Source organism: Miniopterus schreibersii, assembly GCF_964146895.1.
Source record: "Miniopterus schreibersii genome assembly, chromosome: 10".
NCBI classification, from domain to species: domain Eukaryota; kingdom Metazoa; phylum Chordata; class Mammalia; order Chiroptera; family Miniopteridae; genus Miniopterus; species Miniopterus schreibersii.
In genome coordinates, this window is record NC_138110.1 from 32,123,464 (window position 1) to 32,146,756 (window position 23,293).

The following is a 23,293-nucleotide window of genomic DNA, read 5'->3' on the forward strand; positions in this document are numbered from 1 at the left end:
AGTCTTGGAGAAATATATTTTTAAAATGAGTAAATATAGGGGCATATCAAACTCTTGAGTATGACCCAATAATGAGAAAAAGTCAAGTTTTAATCAAATAAATTATAATTTTTATTGTGATTATAACTAAACTCCTAATGCAATTTTATTTTGTAACTTAAAATAATTATCCAGTGAAACTCACCAAATAATTTTAAAATGATTGTCCACGGTGATAAACAGCTCTATGATATATTTAAATGTGAAAAAGATTATACAATTATTAAACTCTGCAGTATGGGCCAAAGTATAGATAGCTAGATAACTGAAACATCACTAGAAACTAACAGCAATCAGAAATAAAAATTTAACAGATACTCTTACAATACAATTTTAAAACATGAAATCCAAGGACTAAATCTAGTCAGTCTATACAGCAGACTACAAAATATTATTGAGACAAATTAAAGAAAATGCAAGTCAATGAGAGAGGACATATCTTATTAATGGATCGAAACACTCAATACTGTGAAGATGTTCATGAAATCTCACACAGATTTTTAGCATATTTTGTGTTCATATGCATGTGTGTGTGTGTGTAAACTGAAAAGCTATTTCTAAAATGTATATGGAAAATCAAAGAAGCAAAAATATTCCAAACAATGTTAAAGAAAAAATAATCTTGAGAACTTATATTTAAAAAAAATTATAATAAAACTCATTATGCAAAATGAATTTTTATTATGTTTTATTATGTTTGTTGATCTTATAGGAAGGGAGGGAGAGAGGGAGAGAGAGAGAGAAACATCAGTGTGAGAGGGAAACATCAATTGGTTGCTTCCCGTATGTGCCCAAGCTGGGAAATGAACCCACAACCTAGGTACGTGCCCTGACCAGGAATCAAACACATGACCTTTCAGTGTATGGGAGGTTGCTCCAACTAACTGAGCCACACCAGTCAGGACTCAGCTACTATTTCTGACATGTTAAGGTAAATTGGTCATGACCTTTACTTTAAAAAATGTCAAAAGCCCATTGTTTTATTCAATTCTCCATCCTTAACTTTGACTATAGCTATAGCTTTTCTCAAAAGAGCTCTTGGTCTTCTTACCTTGCCCTTTTTCCTTTGTTTGTTTACCAGTTACCTGACTCACCTCCCCCTTATTCCCAAGTTCTTTTTTAAATTAAGTTTAAAAATGATAAGAAGAAAAATTTTAAAACAAGTCACTGATATTCATATATCTAATGAATACCCCCGGAAACTTTCGGGCTGTTATTTATACTTAGATTCCACTAAATTCCGTCTCACCATTTGATTCCATTCCAAACTGTTACACTATTTGAATAAATTACATAATTAATTCAGTATGTGGTTTATTGTTCATATATAGTTTATTTTTTAAATGAAAACATTAAAAGATAAACGACATATTTGTTAACCAACTTAGTTCGGTACTCTGTGCATATAAATACTTTCAAGACCTTTGGGTGGTGATGATGCTATACAATTGTTTACCCTGTAGTAGCAGTGTATAATTTGCTAATTTTGTCTTTCAAATAAGCTAGCATCCATCAGAAATAAGACTCTTTTAAATTTGGGACATTTGACCTGAGCAAACAGTTTCACTTGGTTGCTTTACTCACATGATAGGCAGGCTTCAGTAAGCTAAGACAAGGAAAATGAACTTGTTTAAGATTTGAAATAGATTAATTTGGATTTAGTTTGCTTGAAGTTAACTGTGTGATATAAATTTCTGTATAGCCATTATCTTACAGTCAAGCTGTGTAAAATATCCTGAATATCTGCTTCCAATGCTCTACTGTACCTCAAGCAAGACAATGCCATTGTAACTGCAACGATCCAAAGATGAGGTTGATAATTGAGGGAAATGAGCAAAAAAAGCTATTGAACGCAATAAAGACATACTCATATCTCCTATGAAATGTGTTTATCAAGAGTTAACAAGGATGGTGATTTATTCATAGAGATAACAATTAGAATATTATTGAAGTTGTTAAATAGCCTGGAATACTTAGAATGAATCCACAGGGTGCTGTGTTTTTCATACCCGTTTAGCTATATCTTTACCTAACTATTTATCTGAGTTACTTCCTTCAGAGGAGTATAGGATATGATTTTTTTCAGCGTTTAACAGCAAACTTTTGCATGAATATGCTTGTAATTTTGCTTTTATTTTGTTTTTTTAACTTTTCAGATATTAAAAGAAAAAAGGTAATACTTTCAAAAATAAAAATAAATTTAAAAAAACTAACGACTCACCAGTACGTTAGCTACTTTATTAATTATTTTTTTAAGGAAATAAAATATTACAAATAAATCACCCTTCCCATTTCTATTCTCCCTCTCTGCAGAGGTGGTCAAAATCAGGATTTGGCCTGTATTCAGTGCATGCAAGAATTTGGATTCTCAGTTCTTAGACCTCCATATGCCCATCAATCTGTTCTTCAGTCTCACACCAACCACCCTCTCTTACAGTTTTATCCTGCATCTCATTTCCAAGAATGGAGGCACTTCCTGATGTCAATTTTAAGAACCCATTTTGATAACCAGCACCTCTCTTTTCTGCTTACTTACCCTGCTAGTACCATCACCTCGACAATTATTTGACATTCTGCTATCACTACTACATTCATATACCCCACCTTTTTGTTCTTCCTTATTTTCTTACGGAGAACTAGCTATATTTGATCAAAATAAGCATTCATTTAAATAACCTTCTAAACCTTGTTTCTGTGACTTAAAAAGCCCTGTCATTGAACCAAACCAAGGTCATAACAGCTGGATGTGGCTCAAATAAAACACAGCTATGCTAGTTAATCTCACCATGGGTGGATCCTGCTCTGCTGGGCCGTGAAGGTTTAGAATGTGAGGTCTCTTTCTGAGAAAAGAGAGATGGATGTGACAGAGACCTGGTGCAGGGCTTGGGCCTACAACCCAGGTATGTGCCCTTGACTGGTAATCGAACTGAAACCCTCTGGTGAGCTGGCTGATGCTCTAACCACTGAGGCCTGCTGGCCAGAGCTCGTATTTCATTTTCTATTCAACCCATTCAAACGAGGATCTTATCAAAGTATCATACTCTAGATCTAAAGTGAATTTTTCTCATTAATTTGAAGCGATATTTTTCTTTCATTTAGTTTTTTAAAAAAATTTGTATATACTTAAGCTGTATATCATGATTTGATATAGTGAAATGATTACTACAGGCAAGCTAATTAAAATATCATCTCCCCACATAGTTACCTTTTTTCTGTGTGTAATGAGATCACCTGAAATTTACTCTCTTACTAAATTTCCAGTATTTAATACAATATTAGTAACTATAGTCATCATGTTGTTCATTAGGTCTCTAAGCATCCGTCTTTCATTTAGATTTGCTTGATCATATGTCTGATGGCATTTGGATATCATTTTATGGTAGGTAATCTGTTTTTTCTCTCTAGGGACTTCAGAAATTTCTCTTCCTATTTCAGAGATCTGAAATTTCACAATTCCATGTCTAGAGGTGTGTGTTTCTCTGTGTATCATGTATCCAGTTTAGCACTAATTAGGACTTTTCAATTTCATGACCCATGTTGGTTTTCAGTGCTAGAAATTGTTCAGCTATAATTTTGTTACATACAGCCCCCTGTTTATTTTTTTCTTTAAAAATTTTTTCAGGTTTATTGAGGTATAATTGACAAAATTGGATATATTCAAAGTATAAAATGTGATGTTTCGAGATATGTATACTTTGTGAAATAATTACCATACCTTGTTGCATAGTTATATTTTTTTCTGTTTGTGGTGATTATGCTTAAACAAATTTCATGTAAGTAACATTGTATTATTAACTGTAAGTCACCATTCTGTACATTAGATCCTCAGAGCTCATTCATCTTATAACTGGAAGCTTGTAGTTTTGACAAACACTGTCTCCCCCATTTTCACTACACTTCAGCCCTTTGGGAAGCAGCATTCTGCTTTCTGTTCCTATGATTCTTTTTTGTTTTAGAGTCTACACATAAGTGAGATGATACAGCATTTGTCTTTCTCTGCCTGGCTTATTTCACTTGGCACATGTCCTCTAGGTTCATCCATCTTGTTGGAAATGGCAGGATTTCCTTCTTTCTAATGACTGAATAATATATATATAAAGATATAGGTGTAGATATAGATACAGATATAGAAATATTTTCTCTATCCATTCAACTACTGGCATACACTTAGGTCGTTTCCATATCTTGGCTAATATAAATAATGCTGCAATGAATGTGGGAATGCAGATATCTCTTCAAGAGACTGATTTTATTCCTCAAATATATACCCATAAGTGGGATTGCTGGATTACATGGCAGTTTTAGTTTTAGTTTTTTGAGGAATCTCTATACTGTGTTTCATGATGGCTGTACTAATTTACATTCCCACCAGCAGTGTATAAGTGTTCCCCTTTCTTCACATCCTTGCCAGCATTTGCTACCTATCTCTTGTCTTTTTGATAAAAGCCATCCTAACTGGTGAGAGGTGGTATCTCATTGTGTTTTTGATTTGCATTTTCTTGCTAATTAGTGATGTTGAGCACCTTTTCATGTACCTTTTGGCAACTTTTATGTCTTTGGAAAAGGGTCTGTTTAGGTCCTTTGACCATTTCTTTACTTGGGTTATTTGGTTTTTTACCTATTGACTTCTATATTTTGGATATGAACCCTTATTATGTAAGTGTTTTGCAGGGTTTTTTTTGCATGTTGTAGGTTTCCTGTTCAATTTATTGATTGTTTTTTTGCTTTTTAATTTGATATAGTTCAACTTGTTGATTTTTACATTTGTTTTTGTGCTTTCGGTGGCATATGCAAAAAATAATTGTCGAGACCAGCGTCAAGGAGATTTTTTTCCTATTTTATGAGTTTTACAGTTTTAGTTCTTGCATATAAGTCTTTATTTCATATCAAGTTAATTTTTGTGCATGGTATAAGATAGGATCCTGCTTTTATTCTTTTGCATGTGGCTATCCATTTTCCCAACAATATTTACTGAAGAGAAGATCCTTTCCCCATTGTATGTTGTTGCTACCCTTGTCAAAGATTAGTTGACCATGTATACTTGGGCTTATTTCTGGGCTCTTGATTCTATTTCATTTGTTTAATTGTTTGTTTTTATGTCGATACCATACTGTTTTGATTACTATAGCTGTGTCATATAGTTTGAAATAAGGAAGTGTGATACCTCCAGTTTTTTTCTTCTTCTCAAGATTGTTTTGGCTATGCGTTCTTTTATGGTTCCATACAAATGTAAAGATTTTTTTTATATCTGTAAAAAATGCCATTGGAATTTTAATATAGATTGCACTTAAAAGCTATAGATCAAATTAGGTAATATGCATATTTAAAAATTATTAGTTATTCCAATCCATAAATGTAGGATATCTTTTTATTTGTCTGTCTTCCTGAATTTTCTTATTTAATGTCTTATAGTTATCAGTATACAGATCTTTTTCCACCTTAGTTAAATTTATTCCTAAGTGTTTTTTATTTTTGATACTGTAAATGGGATTGTTTTATTTCTTCTTCAGATAGTAAATGTATAGAAATGCAACAGATTTTTGTGTATTGATTTTTGTATCCTACAACTTTACAAAATTCACTTATTAGGTCTAACAGTTTTGGGGTAGAGTTTTTAGGTTTTCCTGTATGAAACATCATGTTATCTGCAAACAGGAAATTTTAATTATTTCCTCCTGATTTGGTTACATTTTACTTCTTTTTCTTAACTAAATACGCTGGCTAAGATTTCCGGTACTTTGTTGAGTAGAAGTGGTAAGAACGGACACCCTTGTCTTGTTCCTAATCTTAAATGAAAAGCCTTCAGTTTTTCACCATTGAGTATGATGTTAACTGTGGGCTTGTCATATATGGCCTTTATTATATTGAGGTGCATTCATAGTAGCCTCTTTATTTCTTTTTATTTCTATGGTATCAAGGTAATGTGGCCCCTTTTATTTCTGATTTTATTGATTTGAGTCTGCTCCCTTTTTTTTTTTTAGTTACTCTAGCTGAAGATGTGTCAGTGTTACTTTAAAAAAAAAATAACACCTCTTTCTGTTGTTTATGTTTTCTATTGTTTTGGGTTTTTTACTTGTTTTTTCTCTGGATGTTATTTCTTGTCTTTTCCTAACTTTGGGCTTAGGTTGTTCTTGTTTGGTTTTTATTTGCAAGTTCTTCAAGATGTAAAGTGAGGTGGTTTATTTGAGATTTTTTTTTTTAAATGTAGGCATTTATCATTATTAACTTTCCTCTTAGAAGTGCTTTTGCTGTATTACATGTTTGGTTATGTTGTGTTTCCATTTTCATTTGTTTCAAGGTAATTTTTTAAAATTTCCCTTTTGATTTATTCTTTACTCGTTGGTTGAGTTCTTGATTTGGGGTATTTTCTTCCCAGTGCCCCAGCTCCTGTCTTTTGTAAACCTATAGCTTCCATGAATTGAATCTATTCTTCCCCGAACAAGTGCAGTTCAGGCAAAGCTCTCCTACAATGCAGTGAACCTTGCCGTGGTCACCCCTCAGGTGGAACAACTTCAACCAGTTTCATGCCTCTTCCCCTCCACTCCTGCTTTGCTTTCAAGTTTCATTTTTATTCTGTGTTATATATGTTTACTTTTTATATTCTACGTGTCAATGGTATATATTTGGAACAGAGATGGTACCCAATCCGGACAGGAAATATAAATTGTTAATTTTTCTTAAAAACTAGTATTTCTCTGTGTCTTTGAGAATCTTATACTGATATTAATGTCTTATATTTTTCCTCTATTAACTCTTCACCCCTTAGCTATTGGGTTTATTTTCGTTATTGGTTTTCTTTTGTTGAGTTTTCTTTCTCTTTTACATGGTCTGGGTTTTTCTTATATTTGATTAGTCTTAGTATTGTTGTATAGGGTTATAAAGGATGAATTGATATAGAAGTGAGTGAATGCTCTGAAAGCTGAACATCAGGGATCCCAGGATTTTCTTACTGATATGATCATCCTTCTGAAATAAAGCACAGCTTGGTAATTAGGGGTATCCAACAGAAGCAGAAAAATAAATGGAATTTGGGGAAATATTTTCTGTATTCAAGTTTTAGTTAATTATCTGGTTGTTTTGTATTTTCAGAAACAAAAAAGAAACAACCTTTTTACTATTATTAAATGTGTTTGCCTCAATATATACTCTTAGAATAATATCAATATTTTTTATTTTTATTTTTCCAGTATAAGGAAAAAATCAGAGCTTGAGTCTGAAATCCAATCTTTGATGACAATGAAGGCAAAAAATGATGAGTATCTTAAAAATCTATACAAGGAAGCTTATCATATTGGTGCTATTTTCCACCTAACCAAATATAAAACAGAGGAATTGGAAGAACAGATAGCAGAAGTGAGAAGAAAATTCAAGGTTTGTATGTCTGTGTTCCTCTTAGTCGTGAAAAACGGGGATAAACCTGGATTTTATTGATTTAATGTTGATAATTAGATTATAATTTAAGCTATAATAGTCTTTTTAAAAAAATTACTGCTTCTGATAAATCAGAAGAAAAATAACTTCTCTACAGAGGCCCAAACTGAATAGAAGAGCATTGGGTTTAATGTAGCTAGTCAACACTGTGTCTACTTTTTTGCTATTACCGACCTTAAAATACTTGGATCACCAGAATAGTAGTGCTTGGTCAGCTGCATCCTACATATCTAATATAAAATATTCCTGCTATGATAGGAGGGAGGAATGCTGGGAAGTGCCCTTGCACCCTTACCAATGTCAGAAAAGGGGAGTCCCTCCATCAGGCCTCCAGGTTATTAGATTCCAGAACACCAAGCAGCCAGTAGACCAATGTGCAGAAACAACTGCTCGTAGGCCTCAAATCCATCCCCATTTGGAGATTGATGAATAGCCACTCCCTGCCATTTGGCATAGAGACTGGCACAGTCAGCTCCACTTTACCCACCCAGGGGCTACTTCAGCAGGCTACTTCTGTCCATCACACATCACACCCACACTTCTTTCGTCTTTGACTATTTTCTTACTAAAGACTTATGATCATGCAGTTATCTATAAAATAGAGAATCTGTATTCAGTGTCCGTGCCCTGTAAAAACATTATCTTCAGTAAAGACTTTTTACTGTGCTCTCTAAATTTAGGACATGCAAATGTTTCTGTACTGAGAGACTGGAGTTTCGTTCCCACATGGAGTCCAGCTGTTGAGCTGACTTGGTGTATCATGCCTTTGTCCCTTCTCATGAGTTTTTCAGTGGGTTTGTCATGTCTTAATATGTTCTAAAGTAGTATGATAAAAATTATATATAGTAAAAATTAACCTCGATTTTAAAATTACAAATTTTAAAGCTTATGTGTTTATGCTTTAGCATGTATAATAATACTGTAGGTATTATTTACAACTGTCTTGGATTTTTTATTAAAATGTGTTTCTTTATGGCCATCAATTAATATGTTCATTGAGGATATCAATGAAGACATCATCCACTTATTTAGCCACTAAACAATGTGTTTTAATTTTTTTCAATTGATAGGAAACCCTTGATATTATAGCTGTTTCAGCCTGCCTTTAATTCTTTAGACATATTGCTTCACTAATCTGAGACACTAAGAAAGCTGTTGCATTAGATTGATTTTTTTTTTCTAAATTTTTCTGTTGCCATAAAATACACTTTGTAGTCTAAGGGCAAATTTGGTGTGATTCTACCATACTTGTTTTGCCAACCCAAAGCAAAGTGCCCCCTGGCTTTATTCAAGAAAAATTGAAGAAATTGTTCAAGTCCTCCTTCTACCCTATGGTAGCTGAGAGACAACTAGAAATAAGCAACAGAAATAAATTACTCCATGTCGGAAATATTTCCCATTGCCAAACACTTATGCTAATCTCTGACCTAAATATATAGGACATTAAATTTCTATGATGTACACATGTATATCTGTCATAGTAGTAATGAATTAAAAATAAATTTCTAGGTAGTCCTTAGATAATTCAGGTTTGTAGTAATTCAAGTTTGTGGTTTCTGCCTTTGTAATGACCCTAGTGTTTTTCATTGACTAATTATGAAAACCTGTATAATTTTCCGAGCCTGGGCATCATTTTTTTTTTTCTTGCAGACAGCTTTGTGTATTTGTTGATCCTGGCCTGAAATTAGTCCTAAAATTCATGTCTTTTAGATGTTAATTATAGCAATACCCCCTGTAAGCTAGCTCTGAAAAATAACCTGTTGAAGCGTTACAGGAAGAATTTCTGAATTATGTTCTCTCAAATTAATGCATCTGTAAAATGCCCAGTAACTTTTAGGCAGTCATAGACTAGAAGCAACTCTGAACAATCAAGATATCTAGAAGTTTCTGGCATTTTCCAGATGTTAAAGATGATTTATCCCAGTTTTTAAATACCTTCAATTCCAATAAGTGACCTATTCAGGAAAGACAAAATTAGCCTAGTCCCAGGATAAAATTAGCCAATAATGATGGGAGATAAATCGATAGTGTAATAAGTATTCAATTATGTTGTTGATGGAATGAACAGAAAATCATCCAGTTGTTTGAACAATGTGATATTGTAATAAAAAAAATCTTGAAAGCTTTTATCAGATATTAAATACTTCTCAACATTTCAATAGAAGGCTTCTCTGCAAGCTGCAGGAATTTGGAATGTGTTTTGCTTGAACATACTGGAGTTTTGGTGGAAAAGTAGAACAGCAGGCCACTCTGGTTCCAGGTTAAAATAACAGTACTAGAACTAAGTGGAAATAAATAAATACATAAATTTTGAGATTTATTCCTTGAACATGTGTTCTTTAGAAATATGTTGTTTAGTCTTCACATATTTGGGGATTTTTCCAGTTATCTTTATGTTATTGATTTCTAGTTTAATTCTGTTGTGGTCTGACAGCAGACATTGTATGATTTTCTAGTCTTTTAAATTTGTTTAGATGTTTAAGGGTTATTTTTAATGCTAGAAAAAAGACAATGTGATATTTGTTTAGAATGTAGGCACTCAGTGTTTATGGAAAGCATGAATTCAGTTAACATATAGTGGGAAAATTCAAATACACAAGTTTCTCAGTAATAGAATAGTAGTTAAATATAAGCACAAGAATAAATTATTGATTCAATTTTTAATTTAAAATAGTTAATGGCACTTATGCTTTTTCTGGTGGCTGAGAAAGATCTTAATAGGCTGACTTCACCAAAGATAAAAATGTTAACCCCTAGAACTAAAAAGGAATACACTAAAAAGGCACAACGCTTATCTCTGGGTTTGGGGATTCAGGTTATTTTAATTTACATTTAGTAACTTTAAAGTGTTTTTACAAAATACACGTAAAACCTCATTAAAAAAAGAAAGATAAAATAGTACCCTTGTGTTTATTCTTAGGACCAGGTTGGGCTGCCACTTGGACTTTCTCTTAGGGTCCTGGCCACCAGAAAAGTGCCCTAACAGTGCACAGCCAGAGCTGCCCTGCCCCATTAATTCAGTCCAGCCCTCAGCTTTTTGCACAAATTCCAAATTTTGTTTTATGATTTTTAACTCTGAATTTTAAAATCTCTCTCTCTCTTCTTGGTCTGAGAGCTTAGATAATAATGTTATCTAACTTTTTTCTTAGTGCCTCTTCAGTCCCTGGAACACAAACTGATGCTACTACCTCGTTTCTGATCTTAACCTGTTCTACTGTATACTCCCCTTTCCTTTGAACCGCGAGTTTCTGGACATCTCTCCGACTTGCGTGCTTCAGCGTCCTTTGTACTAGGAGCCTCTGCCAGTAGAATGGCTCTCTGCTGCCACCTTCTGGTTTCTGGCTGCTAAAACCAGGCAGCAGGTCAAAGGGGACAATTTTTAGTGTGTGTTCTTCCCAGTGTTTGAGATGCTGCGCCCCCTTTCCCTCAGCTTCTCTCAAGCTCTTCAGAGTGATCTTTTGATATTCTTTAGTTTTTCTCCTAAACCAGAACTGAGTAGTTGTGACAGAGACTTTATGCCCCGAAGTAGAAATTATTTACTAACCTAGCCATTTAAAGAGAGAGCTTGGCGACCCCTGCTCTAAACGATACAGAATAGCAAATGTAGGGAGCAGCCACAGCCTTTAGGGATGAGGGAATGTACCCAGAGGAGGAACAGCCGTGGAGGAGGCTGCCCTCCTCCAAAGAAGAGCAAAGCCTTCTTGGAGAGGGTGCGGCTGTGTCTATAAGCAGCCACCTGCCAGATGCCAGAGAAATTGGATAGAGGTTGAATGGAGTTTGAATGGAGATTCTGAGTAGAGAGCCTGGCTGGAGGGCAAGCTTCCTTGGTTCCCCCCACACCAGCTGGCAGCAGTTCTGCAAGAGAAAGGAGAAAACACCCGGATGGAACAGGATGTGAAACCCCTTACTATATCCGTGTAAGCCCTTCCGCTGCCCTCTATTGATAAACCTAACTTTATTCCAGCTGCAAACGAAAACTCTTTACAAGATCCAGCTCCAGTGTCTCAAATTAGAGTTAAAAGAGTGGTGCAGAGCTAAGAGGCAATGATTAAATAATAGGCACGAATTTATAGTCCACATACAAATTTCTTTAACTTAATTGGTTGCTATATGTAATTGATCATCATGTATTGCAGTTTTGTTATAACTTTTGAGTCTCCTTTAATCTTAAAGAATCCCCTACATTAAAAAAAAAATTGTATTTTCATTATATTGACATTTTTAAAAAGAGTCTAGGCCAGTTACTTTGCAGAATTTCTCTCAATATGGATTTACCTTTTTGTTTGCTCATGGTTAGATTCAGGTTAAACATTTTGGCAGGAATATTACATGGTTATCATATTGTATCAATGAAATATGTCACAAAGTACATAGTATAAGTTTGTCTCATTGCTAGTGATAATAAGCTTGATCATTTGGTTAAAGTTATGGCCAAGAGATTAATCCATTTTCCTATTGTAGTTAATAAGTACTCAATTGAGTGATATTTAAAGAATATGCAACTGTGTCTTTGTTTCTAAAAAATGCCACTTGATGGACTGAGCATCTATTGACAATTCTTGGTTGAATCTTTTACTGTAGCAATTATGAAATAGTGATGTTTCTGGGCTTTCATTCCCTTTATAATGAGTTGGCAGTTTGAAGAGCTGAAAAGCCTGGCACAAATTGGGCTGCAGGCCATGTTCCTGCAAAAGGTAGTCTTCTTTCAGCTCTTACTTGGCTACTTACCTCCCTGCCTTTCTGACGACGTCACCCATTTTCCTACATCTTGTAGGCCTTGTTTTACTACCCACCTTCAAGATGCTGTTTATAAATGGGAATTTGTTTGATAATGATATTTTAGCTGATCCTGAGTTTCTCATTATATAAAGAGATTTTTTAAGAACATATTTTTGACTTTGAAAGAACCTGAAACTTTTACAGTTTCATTCCTCAAACTAGGGATTAAAAGCAGTGTGTAATTGGTTAATGCATTTGTTCAATAAATTATTCATTCAACAAATATTATATATGGGACAGAGTACTGGAAGCTGAGGATAGAGTATGGGGCTGTTGCAGCTCAGCCTATGTTTCTGCCCAATTCTGCTTTCTTCTCCCATCGTCTTCCTTCCTTCCTTCCTGTCCCATCCCCCGTCTAGTCCAACAGGAGTTTATTCCAGGTGCACTCTTTAAGGAGGATCCTGCACACCAAACCCCACCTCCCAGTCAGCTTTGCAGAGTACACCACCTTTGACAACAAGATTGTAAGACAAACGAGTCCCCCCACTCAGATGTACTTCATGGCCCAAGACCTATGACCATCAGAGCTCACCTTATATCAGTCTTTAGCATGTTCTAGGGTGTTTTGAAGGTCACAGTAACTCACTAGTTCTTCTAGGAACTGGCCAGCTTCAGGGCATTTTACCAGTGCCTAGGGAACTAGTCATACCTCTAGTAAGGGGATAGTACCAAAGGAAGGCCTTGAACATGTGACCGGAAACACTCCCTGTGGCCCTGTGTTTGGTACAAGTGTGACATTGGCAGCCCAGCCAGTAATAGATACCTTCCCTTCTGGTGATCAGTCATCTGACCTTGGTCTCTGAGTCACAGAGTTTGGGGGGTATGGTAGGAAACAGAGCTCAGAAGGGTTCCCAGAGGGGTTAAGAGTGAAGCTCTGGACGTTTTTCCTGTGGGGACTGCAGATTTGCCCGTTGGTAACAGGTTAAGTTGGTTTTGTACAAATATACAGATTTCAAAATTCTAGGGACTCTTTCCCTTCTTTTCAGAGAAATCCAATTGTTTTACAGCTTCAAACGCCTAGCCTGTTTTATTGTAATTTCTCATATGCTGCCTACAGTTTTTATTAGCCTTACATTGTGTACTGTTAATAGTTCTAAGTTCAGGAACTTAAATTCATTTAAACAATGAATTACCCTCTTACTGGATTATAATTAAAAACAATTTTTTGAAGGATAAATGGATAAATTTTAAGGAAACAAAAACTAATCAATCCTTATTGCGGCCAAAGTGACCTTTCTGATACACATACCTTACCTAACATCCTTCACTATTTTTCTTGCTGTGCCTTAAAGATCCTACATAATCTGATAGTCACCTTTTCAGTTTCATGCCTTACATCCCAACTCACCTCTTCAGTACACACACACATACACACACACACACACACACAGAGACACACACACTTTTTCAATTAGTTTCTGACAAAGGACAAATGTAGCACTCTCTTTTTGGAATACGATGTATTTCTCTCCAGTTTATAGAGACGTTTTAATTTGGTTCCCTCTTAATTAAATATTGAACAAATTGATAAACCACTCTGTCTGCTATCATGTTAGAAGAGGCAACTAATTTCATTTAAATTATCAAAATGTATCATTGTATAAATTGGCTTTAGAGGTAGGTACATCCTTAGGTGAGGTAATATATTAAAGTTATTGCTTTCCTTGGCACTTTTTTTTCTTTCTTTGGAATTTTTATTTCATTTTAGGAAAGCATGATTTTGATGAGTTGCTATACCAAGAAAAGGAAGAGTTGTAGGAGAGACTTATCGAGTTGTTGTTTCTTTATATTGTCTCTGTAGACCCTGGGGTACGATGAATGGGTCCGTAATGAAGGAGGGATATTAGACATTTCTGAACCTCCACTTTACCTCTGCAAAGCTTTACATCTCTTTCAGATGTGGAGGACAGCCTATGTAGAAGCCAAATCATCTCTCAAATGAGGGGTTCCAGGGTGTAATGCTAAAGCAGAAGGAACTTTTAACTAGACCACCAACTTACACAAAACGCAAAAATAAACTCAAAATGGATAAAAGACTTAAATATAAGTCTCAAAACCATAAAAATCCTAGAAGAAAACATAGACAGTAAAATCTCAGACATCTCTCATAGCAGAATATTCGCTAATACATCTCCTGGGGCAAGAGAAACAAAGGAAAAAATAAATAAAATGGGACTACATCAAACAAAAAAAGTTTCTGCACAGCAAAAGAAACCAAAATGAAAAGGAAACCCACTGTATGGGAGAACATAATCATCAGCGACACATCTGGTGGGTTAATTTCCAAAATATATAAAGCACTTACACAATTTAACAAAAGACAGACAAACAATCCAATTAAAAATGGACAAAGGACCTGAATAGACACTTCTCCAAAGAGGACATACAGATGGCCAATAGACATATGAAAAGATGCTCAACGTCACTAACCATCAGAGAGATGCAAATTAAAACCACAGTGAGGTATCACTTCACACCTGTCAGAATGGCTCCATCAATAAGTCAACGAACTACAAGTGCTGGTGAGGGTGTGGGGAAAGGGGAGCCCTAGTACACTGCTGGTGGGAATGCAGACTGGTGCAGCCACTATGGAAAACAGTATGGAGTTTCCTCAAAAAGCTGAAAATGGAACTTCATTTGACCCAGTGATCCCGCTTCTAGGAATATACCCTAAGAATCCTGAAACACTAATAAAGAATATATGCACCCCTATGTTCATAGCAGCACAATTTACAATAGCTAAGATCTGGAAATAGCCCAAGTGCCCATCAGTAGATGAGTGGATAAAAAAGCTGTGGGACATTTACACCATGGAATACTACGCAGCTGTAAAAAAGAAGGATCTCTTACCCTTTGCTATAGCATAGATGGACCTGGAGAGTATTATGCTAAGCGAAATAAGTAAGGCAGAGAAAGACAAGTAACATATGATCTCACTTATATGTGGTATTTAATGAACAAAATAAACTGAGGGACAAAATAGGTCCAGATACATGGATTCATGGAACAGACTGACAGATCTCAGAGGGAAGGGTGTAGGGGTGGGGTGGGAAGAGATTAACCGAAGAATTTATATGCATATCTACATAACCCATGGACACAGACTAAATAGTGCTTTTGAAGGCTGGGGTGAAGCAGGTGCTGGGTGGAGGGGGCAGTGGGGGAAAACGGGAGACATCTGTAATATTAACAACAAAAATACATTTTTAAAATTGTTAAAAAAATAAAACAGAAGGAACTTTTTGAATTATTTCTCAATCTGGTTGTGTGATAATGTATAATACAACTTAGAAGAGTTTATAACTCTTTATCCAAGTAACAGAAAGATTTTTCCAAAAATATTTTGCCTATTAACTTATAAGAAATGATATAAAAAAAGAGAAAAGAGAATGAAGAAAGAAAAAAGGAATCATTCTAACCAAATGGAGAATCTGCCCATTTTGCGAACTTCACGCGTGAATCGTGCCTATCTTATTTTCAAAGTTGAATGTTTTCTTTATGGAAATTAATATTAAAAACAGATTGAGAGTTTTTAAAAAGCGGAACTGAAGACTGTCTAGTTTTTCCCATTTTTATTACTCTGATACTTCAGTTCCAGAGTATAAAGTATAAAGTGAGTTGAACTGAAATTCTGTGTTCTGTTTCGTGGCCTTGTATCGCATGCTAGCTTTGCCTCAAATAACAGCAGGCGCGTTTGTTTGTTTGTTTATAATACTCAATTTGTAACAAATGTTTTGCTTTTTATTATAACATAAGTAAAATGTATCTTGTGTTAGCAATTGTCTTTAAAAATGACATTATATAAATAAAAACTCCTATTTAAAAAATTTGATGATTTATAGGGTCGAGAAGAATTCTTGAAAAGACTCACTCGAGGTGAAGTAGCCAATGGGATGATGCTTCAGGTAATCCCGACTTGCATCTAATATTTTAGCTTTCCTTTAATTTGCATTTTACTTAGCATTTTAAATTTGTCTATAATGAGGCATCTTCTTACTGCTTGGTTTGCAAGCCAGCAGTTTTCTCTCCTTAGCTGGTGACAGTTGCCCTCCATGTAGGACTGGCCGTGTCTGATGGTGCGTAAAGACGCTGACCTCCGGTATACATATCTCATTCTGTGGCTGAATGGGAATTTCTGCTAGTCTAGCAAAGGGGCAGTGGGATCCTAATCCTAAGTGCCTCTTTAGTTTGCTTTGTGATGATATGTTTTCTTTACTTTTAATGCCTTTCAATTGAATTTCTTTATTTAACACTAAAAGAAAAATATGCTATGATTGTTCCGTGTAAAGAAAAAAATGAGACTGAAGCATTAGAGCTAGTAAAATCCATTTTAATTTTTTTAACTCTACACCACCTACATATGCTTTGAAACCCTGTCATCTTCCTAGAATGCCTCTCCTTCAAAAATACATAAATATTTGAAATTATTTTTATTAGAAAAATAAAATCAAGAGACAAAAGAATCCAAAACAGTGTTATTTTTTAAAGGTTATTTGGGATTATCTGCACCTCTGGCCCTCTTTGAAACAAACACAAAATTTGCAATTTCTTCTGTTAGGAAATTTTTATTTTTTTAAAAATGTGTCTTTAATGATTTCAGAGAGAGGAAAGGAGGGGGGAGAGAGAAAGATAGAAACATCAATGATGAGAGAGTCATTGATCGGCTGCCTAGCCCGCACCCCAGGCATGTGCCCTGACTGGGAATCGAACCCTGATCTCCTGGATCCTAGGTCGATGCTCAACTGCTGAGCCACGCCTGGCCGGGCTCTGTTAGGAAATTTGACATTTCCAAGCATACAAAGCAGTGTTTCTCTACTTCTATATGTGTGAAAATGCCAACTCTCCTAATTTATATAGTTAATAATTCAGTAATCTCTCAGCCCTTCTTGCTTACTATATTGTTATTAGCTTCTTGTTGCTTGGTTATATTTGGACTAAGATGCCAGGAATTAACATATGTTTCAGTATTTGTTGGTGGTGTGTTTCTCTGACCTTTTTTACCTTCCAACACGTACTTAAGAATGTTTGATTTTTATCTTTCATTAATATTTTTTCTTGTCACTTTTAAAATAATAAACTGTACACTCTTTAAATTTGCTGTATCCACACCTGTTGCTTTTTATGGTGGCAAATAACAGCAAATATTCCTGACTGGTGCAAGATTGGAGACAGTTCGGGTAATTAGTGACTGACTGAACTGCTTTGAATCTTTGCCGGCAGAAAAGACTGCTTACCCTCCAAGAAGAAGAGGTGCTTGAGAAGGAGGAGCTTCTGCAGAAGAAGGCGGTGTACTCGCTGATCCTGGCCGAGTTGGAGGAGCCTCTGCTACAAGTTGAGGAGGATGCCCAGAGAATCAAAATGGCCCACAGGGAGCATTTCGACGTAAGCATTTCCCACTAACCCAGCAACGAATTTTCAGGGATATGTAGCTTGATAAACCAGGTACATGATTTTTATATTATTATTATTTGGGAAATCATGATTTCACGTAGGAAGGCGTAAGACAGTGGACAGAATAAGTAACTGCTTCATGAGCGCACAGCTGGCCTGCGGTGGAATCGCAGCAGGCCCGTCAGTGCCGCTGCCCGGAACCCTCTGCCGTGTGTCTTGGAGGGCGCTTAGGAAAATCAGCTCTCCAGTACGTGAGCGGTGATTTATTTGGTATGATCGCCCAGCGTGCTACGTTTAATTCAAAGTCTTCACTGCTCATTAATAAAATGCTAAAGCTGTGTTTACTCAAATATAAAATATAATGCATCTTGACATTTTCAGAGTAAATTTTTGATGTATGCAGAAAACAGCTAGGATGAAAAGGAAAGCAAATGTCGATGAAATATTTTCAAAACAACAAGTTCATGGCAGTAACTGATATTACTAGCCCTTCCCAAAGAAAAAATTGGTAGAAAAATATGTATACATCATGTCATTAGTCTTTTGGAGAAGTAGAGGGTGTGGTAAGAGTTATGCATACTTGTCTTTAGCTGCAGGGAGTAGATACATGTTATTCATTTGGGCCATTTTGACAGCAGGACTTTTTTTTTTATCATTGCAAACTATGGTGTAACTTTGTATTCTTAGTCTTTTCAAATTTTCTTTATTTTAAAATCTTTGTGATTCGCCAAGTGTCCCTAATAGGAAAGTTTATTTTGACCTTCAAAGCCTCTCTATGGAACAGGCAACAGAAAGTTTATCTGTATCATAGACTTGAGAAAACTGGGCCTAAATGTCTGAAGCAGCTTGTTCAAGTGCATAAAGCATGGAAACAATAAATTCTGGGTATATTATCCTACTTAAGGCTTCTAAATGCTTATCCTAGAGCTCATGTAACTAACACCTAGTGAAATAAATGATTTTAATAATGACTCTTCTTTACATTAATGATGGAAATTTATTAATTGCATCAAAAGCCTCAGTACAATCATCTCAGTGTGAGAATGAATTCCAGGAAAGATTAGTGACTTTTATTTTCCCTTATTTTATAGTAGCCATTGTTTTATATCTTCTTGTGGTTTAGTAATTATATTTGTTTTTATTATATTGTAATAGTTTATAAATTATAAGAACTTTTATTTAGCTTAAACTCTTGGAAAGAATAAGTTTTTATACACTTTCTGTAATGATTACTGACAATTTGTATTTGGAGGTTTAATTTTGGTTAAAAGATTTTGAATATTGTGATGAAAATGTATAATTTCTATTTGAGTTTATTAGTGTGTGTTAGCTAAAATTGATAGGATTTCTTTTTTCTCAGGTAATTCAAACTGAATATTGGGATTGTGGATATCGTAGTATGTTTTTGTAATTCATGTATGGTGTTCCTTTCCCTTTATATAAAAATATATATTGTTATTATTAGAATGGTCACTTGGGGACTATTTGATCTAAACCAGGATAATTGGATTGTAAATGCTACACATCTTAATTTTGGAATCTCTCCTAGACACTAAGTGATATAATTGAAAAGAGAGACAAAATTAAAACCAATGTGAAAAAGACACAGAAAAAGTTGCAAAGAAAGGGGAAGAAAACCCAAGAAGCACTAATAGAAACTGAGGTAAGAAATTTAATATGAAAATTTTTTAATTTACCCTTTATGTCAGTTAAAACTATTCAAGAAAATATAGTTTTAGATGGATGCCTCTCATTTCTAATTGGTTTCATTAAATTGATTTTGCATGTACTTATGTGTGCATGTGCATGCATTCACGCACGTGCCAGCCCCCTCACACAGTCTCTGTGTGTTCATTTCCCCTCACAGCGTCTTCCCCATTGATTGAGTTTATCTCCTGTTACCTTTCCTGCAAAGTAGAGACAGACATGTGTAGTGTACTAAATAGTACCATGTTTCTATAAATGAAACCAATCTCTAGACTGAAACATTTGTTGATGTCTGACATCTAAATTTTACCCTCAAACCGGTATGTAGGCAGTATGAACAAGTTGCTATATATAGCAAAACGCTTCAGGGCTTTTTCAAAATTATAAATATTTACCCCCTGAAAATCCTTACATCTGATATTCTATCTTTAGAGAATCATTGGATATGGGGAAGTAGAGATAGTCCATTGCCTTTAACTTGTTCTCCCCTGGATATATTTTAAAGGTCGCCACAGGATTTGTGAGTGGACAGCATGTGGGCTATGAGTTAGAGATGTGATTATATCATTAAAAAGAGTTTGCCCTCTACTGGGCCACAAAAGAAACATAAAAATATTACTGAGGAAAATAATAATGCTTATAATAATAATAAAAAATTATTAATATGTTGCACGTTTTCTATATGCCAGGCATTGTTCTAAGTGTTCTAACATATTAACTCATTTTGTCTTCATGAAAACTGTATGAAGAATGTGCTATTATTATATCCATTCTACAACTGAAGCATCTGATGCCTTGTTTTTTAAGAATTCAGTTTCACATAGCTCCTTAGTATACAGTTGAGACTGACTATGTCTGGCCCTGGCACTGGAATCTATGCTCTTAACCATTGCGTTATACTGGTCAAATCTTACAGGTTGCTCTTATTGACCACAATGAAGTACAATCAGAACTCAATGACAAAAAATATAGCTAAAAGAACAATAATATGTAAACTACTGGAAATATTTTTAAATTACATTTTCATTATTAATTTGCTTCTGTTTTAAGGACTATTTAGAAATACAAATTACCATTTACTTGTAAATGATTGATAATAAATTATACAGCAAAATTGGGCCAAGATCATACTTTGCTATTACCAATGCATTATTTTGGTAAGAAAAACTAAAAGTATTTGGCATATGTATTAATGCCAAAAGAGAAACAAATAGATATTAACAGTAATTAAGAGAGAAATATAGGAAAAAATAAAAGAGACATAGTTTTATATAGAAGTGAAGGAAAGAATGCTATTTTGCATAGCAATTTAAAAAAATATATATCTTTATTGATTTCAGACAGAGGAAGGTTGAGAGAGGAGAGAGAAACGTCAATGATGAGAGAGTCATTATTGATCGGCTGCCTCCTGCACGCCCCTGACTGGGGATCGAGCCCGCAACCCGGGCATGTGCCCTGATGGGGAATCGAACCGTGATCTGGATCCTAGGTTGATGCTCAGCTGCTGAGCCACCCCCCCAATGGGCTAGCAATTTGTTTTAAAATCTATGTGAAGTATATATTTATAAAATATAAATGAGGAAAACTGGGTGAAGAGAAAAAACAGCAACAGTAGATGAGTAATTATACAGTAAATTTGCGCAATTCTATAAATTTCATAAATTTAAATAAATTTTTGTCTAAATTCTTACACTAAAGGCAAAAACAAGCCCAGATTTTACAGGCTTTCCTACAACAGCTAGGTACATGGCATAAGAAAGAGTGGAAAGCTTTTAAATTCATTCTATAATAATGTAGCCTTGAAATCATAAATGAAAATATTAGCATTAAAAATTTAAAGGTGACCTCACTTATGAATATAGATGACAAATTCTTAAATATATCAGCAAATCGAATTTTACAATGTACTGAAAAGAATATACTATGCAAAGTAAGATTCCTTTGAAGAATGTGAAGATGACTCAATATAAACAATTGTATTAATATGATTCACTACATTTGCAGAAATGAAAGACAATTAACCTAAAATATTTGATACAACTCTATAGCCACTAGTGATTTTTAAAAAGATACTTACCTGTCTAGAGATAGAATGAAAACATCCTTACCTTGATAATATGTGTTTCAATGTCTCTAACAGTATTTTCCATCAAACATCATATTTAATAATGAAACATGAAAAGTATTTCCATTAAAATCAGGAACAAAACATTCATACCAGCTGTTACTACTTAACACACTACCGTTACTGATAACAAATTACTTGTAACACATCACGAAAGATTAAAACATATGTGTTTATCACAGCAACAGAAAGCTACCACGGTTCTTATGTCCATATCTAAATATTAATTTCAAAAATATTAACTAAAAATTGCCAAAGGTGGCATATCTAACAAATATAAACAAATTCCAAGAAAAATGTGGCTGAATACTATTTGTGTGTGTGTGTGTGTGTGTGTGTGTGTGTGTGTGTGTGTGTGTGTTCGTGTTCTCAATATTACAGAAGGTACTAGAAGTTGGAGGATTAGACAAGGGTTAATTTTATTTGTCCTTCAAATTAATTTTTTCTTTCCAATTACTCTTGCGCACTTTAAATATATTAAATGTTGTTGGAAGTTGCTGGAGTTAGGGAAGTAAAAGGAGAACTTGGTTAACTCCTCTGGAGTTCACTCCACGTCTTTTTGTTGGGGAGCAGACGAAGCAGCAGCAGCATTAATAATTATACAATAAATTTATTAAACTCTATACATTTCATAAATACATTTCATTCTATACATTTCAAATAAATTTTCATCTAAACTCTTACACTAAAGGCAAAAACAAGCCCATATTTTACAGGCTAAGAGAGAAATATAGGAAAAATTAATTGTGAGCGGGGCGAGGACAGCCACGTCACGTGCAAAAGATGGAGGGGGAGGAAACCAGGGTGAACTGAGGGAATTGGAAGGTTTTTCAGAAGAGGTGGTGTCTAAAAATGAGAATACTAATGGTATAAGTAGAGGTTGGGTACCTGCCTTGCCATGATACTGAAGAGAATATAGATAATATACATAAAACACTTAAAAGAATAATTGGCACTGGAAATATTTAACAAATGGTTTCTATTATTATTATTATTTATTATATAATTTTTAGCTTGAAGAAATGAGGTAAGGGCATTTGAGAAACAGACACTGTGTTTACGAAGCGAAGCGATCAGGGGAAAACGCAATGTGTTTGTGGAATGGCAAGTGGGTCAGTATGGCCAGTGAGCCGGGCACCTGTTAGAAGAGTGAAAAGAGATCATGCTAGTGAGACAGGCAATGCCCAGAGGAAGAGGTGCCTGTAGGCCATGCTATTGGACCCCACTCTAAAGGGACTTGCAAACTGTTGTGATATCAAACATCACTAACAGCATTTATTAACTACTCATCATACTGATTGGCACACAGTCAGTGCTATAGATGCCATTTTCTGTATAAGAACTTAAGTTCTAACACAAATAATTTTATCTTTTCCTGTGCATAAGCATTTCAATCGTGGACCAAGATAGAAATGATTACTAAATTTTTACTATTTTTAACCCCAATTTAAATCTTAGGTGTAGACATTGAACTTATTATATTTAGGTAACATTTATTAAATCCTAATAAAAATTAAAAATATAAATTCACCTTAATAATTTAGAATCTAACTATAATTTTTATTACTTAATATTTTTTAAATGTGTGGTTTGAAAGTTTTTGAGATAAGGAAGTAATGAAAAATGACATATAGCAAAACAATAATTAACTGCAATTCAGATTTTCAGACCTTTCCAAGTCTGGACATGAAAGTGCCTTTGGGTGGAAAGCCTCCAAATTGCTGAAACCTTTGTCACCCAGGCTAGAGAAAAAAATAATCCAAGAAATGGTCATATTATAAATGTACTGTTTTATGCCTCTATTCCCATTTGCTCTGGTGA

At 34.7% G+C, this 23,293-nt stretch overlaps 1 protein-coding gene across 1 annotated transcript in view; it reads left to right on the forward strand.

Annotated features, from left to right (window-relative positions):
* CCDC178 (coiled-coil domain containing 178) overlaps positions 1 to 23,293 on the forward strand; it is a gene marked incomplete at both ends in the record, with an annotated part of 249,866 nt that overhangs the window by 54,962 nt on the left and 171,611 nt on the right. Inside the window, 4 exons of the mRNA XM_081149271.1 lie at positions 7,227 to 7,410; positions 16,092 to 16,154; positions 17,470 to 17,631; positions 19,190 to 19,303. Of these exons, the coding sequence (XP_081005397.1) occupies positions 7,227 to 7,410; positions 16,092 to 16,154; positions 17,470 to 17,631; positions 19,190 to 19,303 (523 nt within the window). The remainder of the gene's footprint in view (positions 1 to 7,226; positions 7,411 to 16,091; positions 16,155 to 17,469; positions 17,632 to 19,189; positions 19,304 to 23,293) is intronic.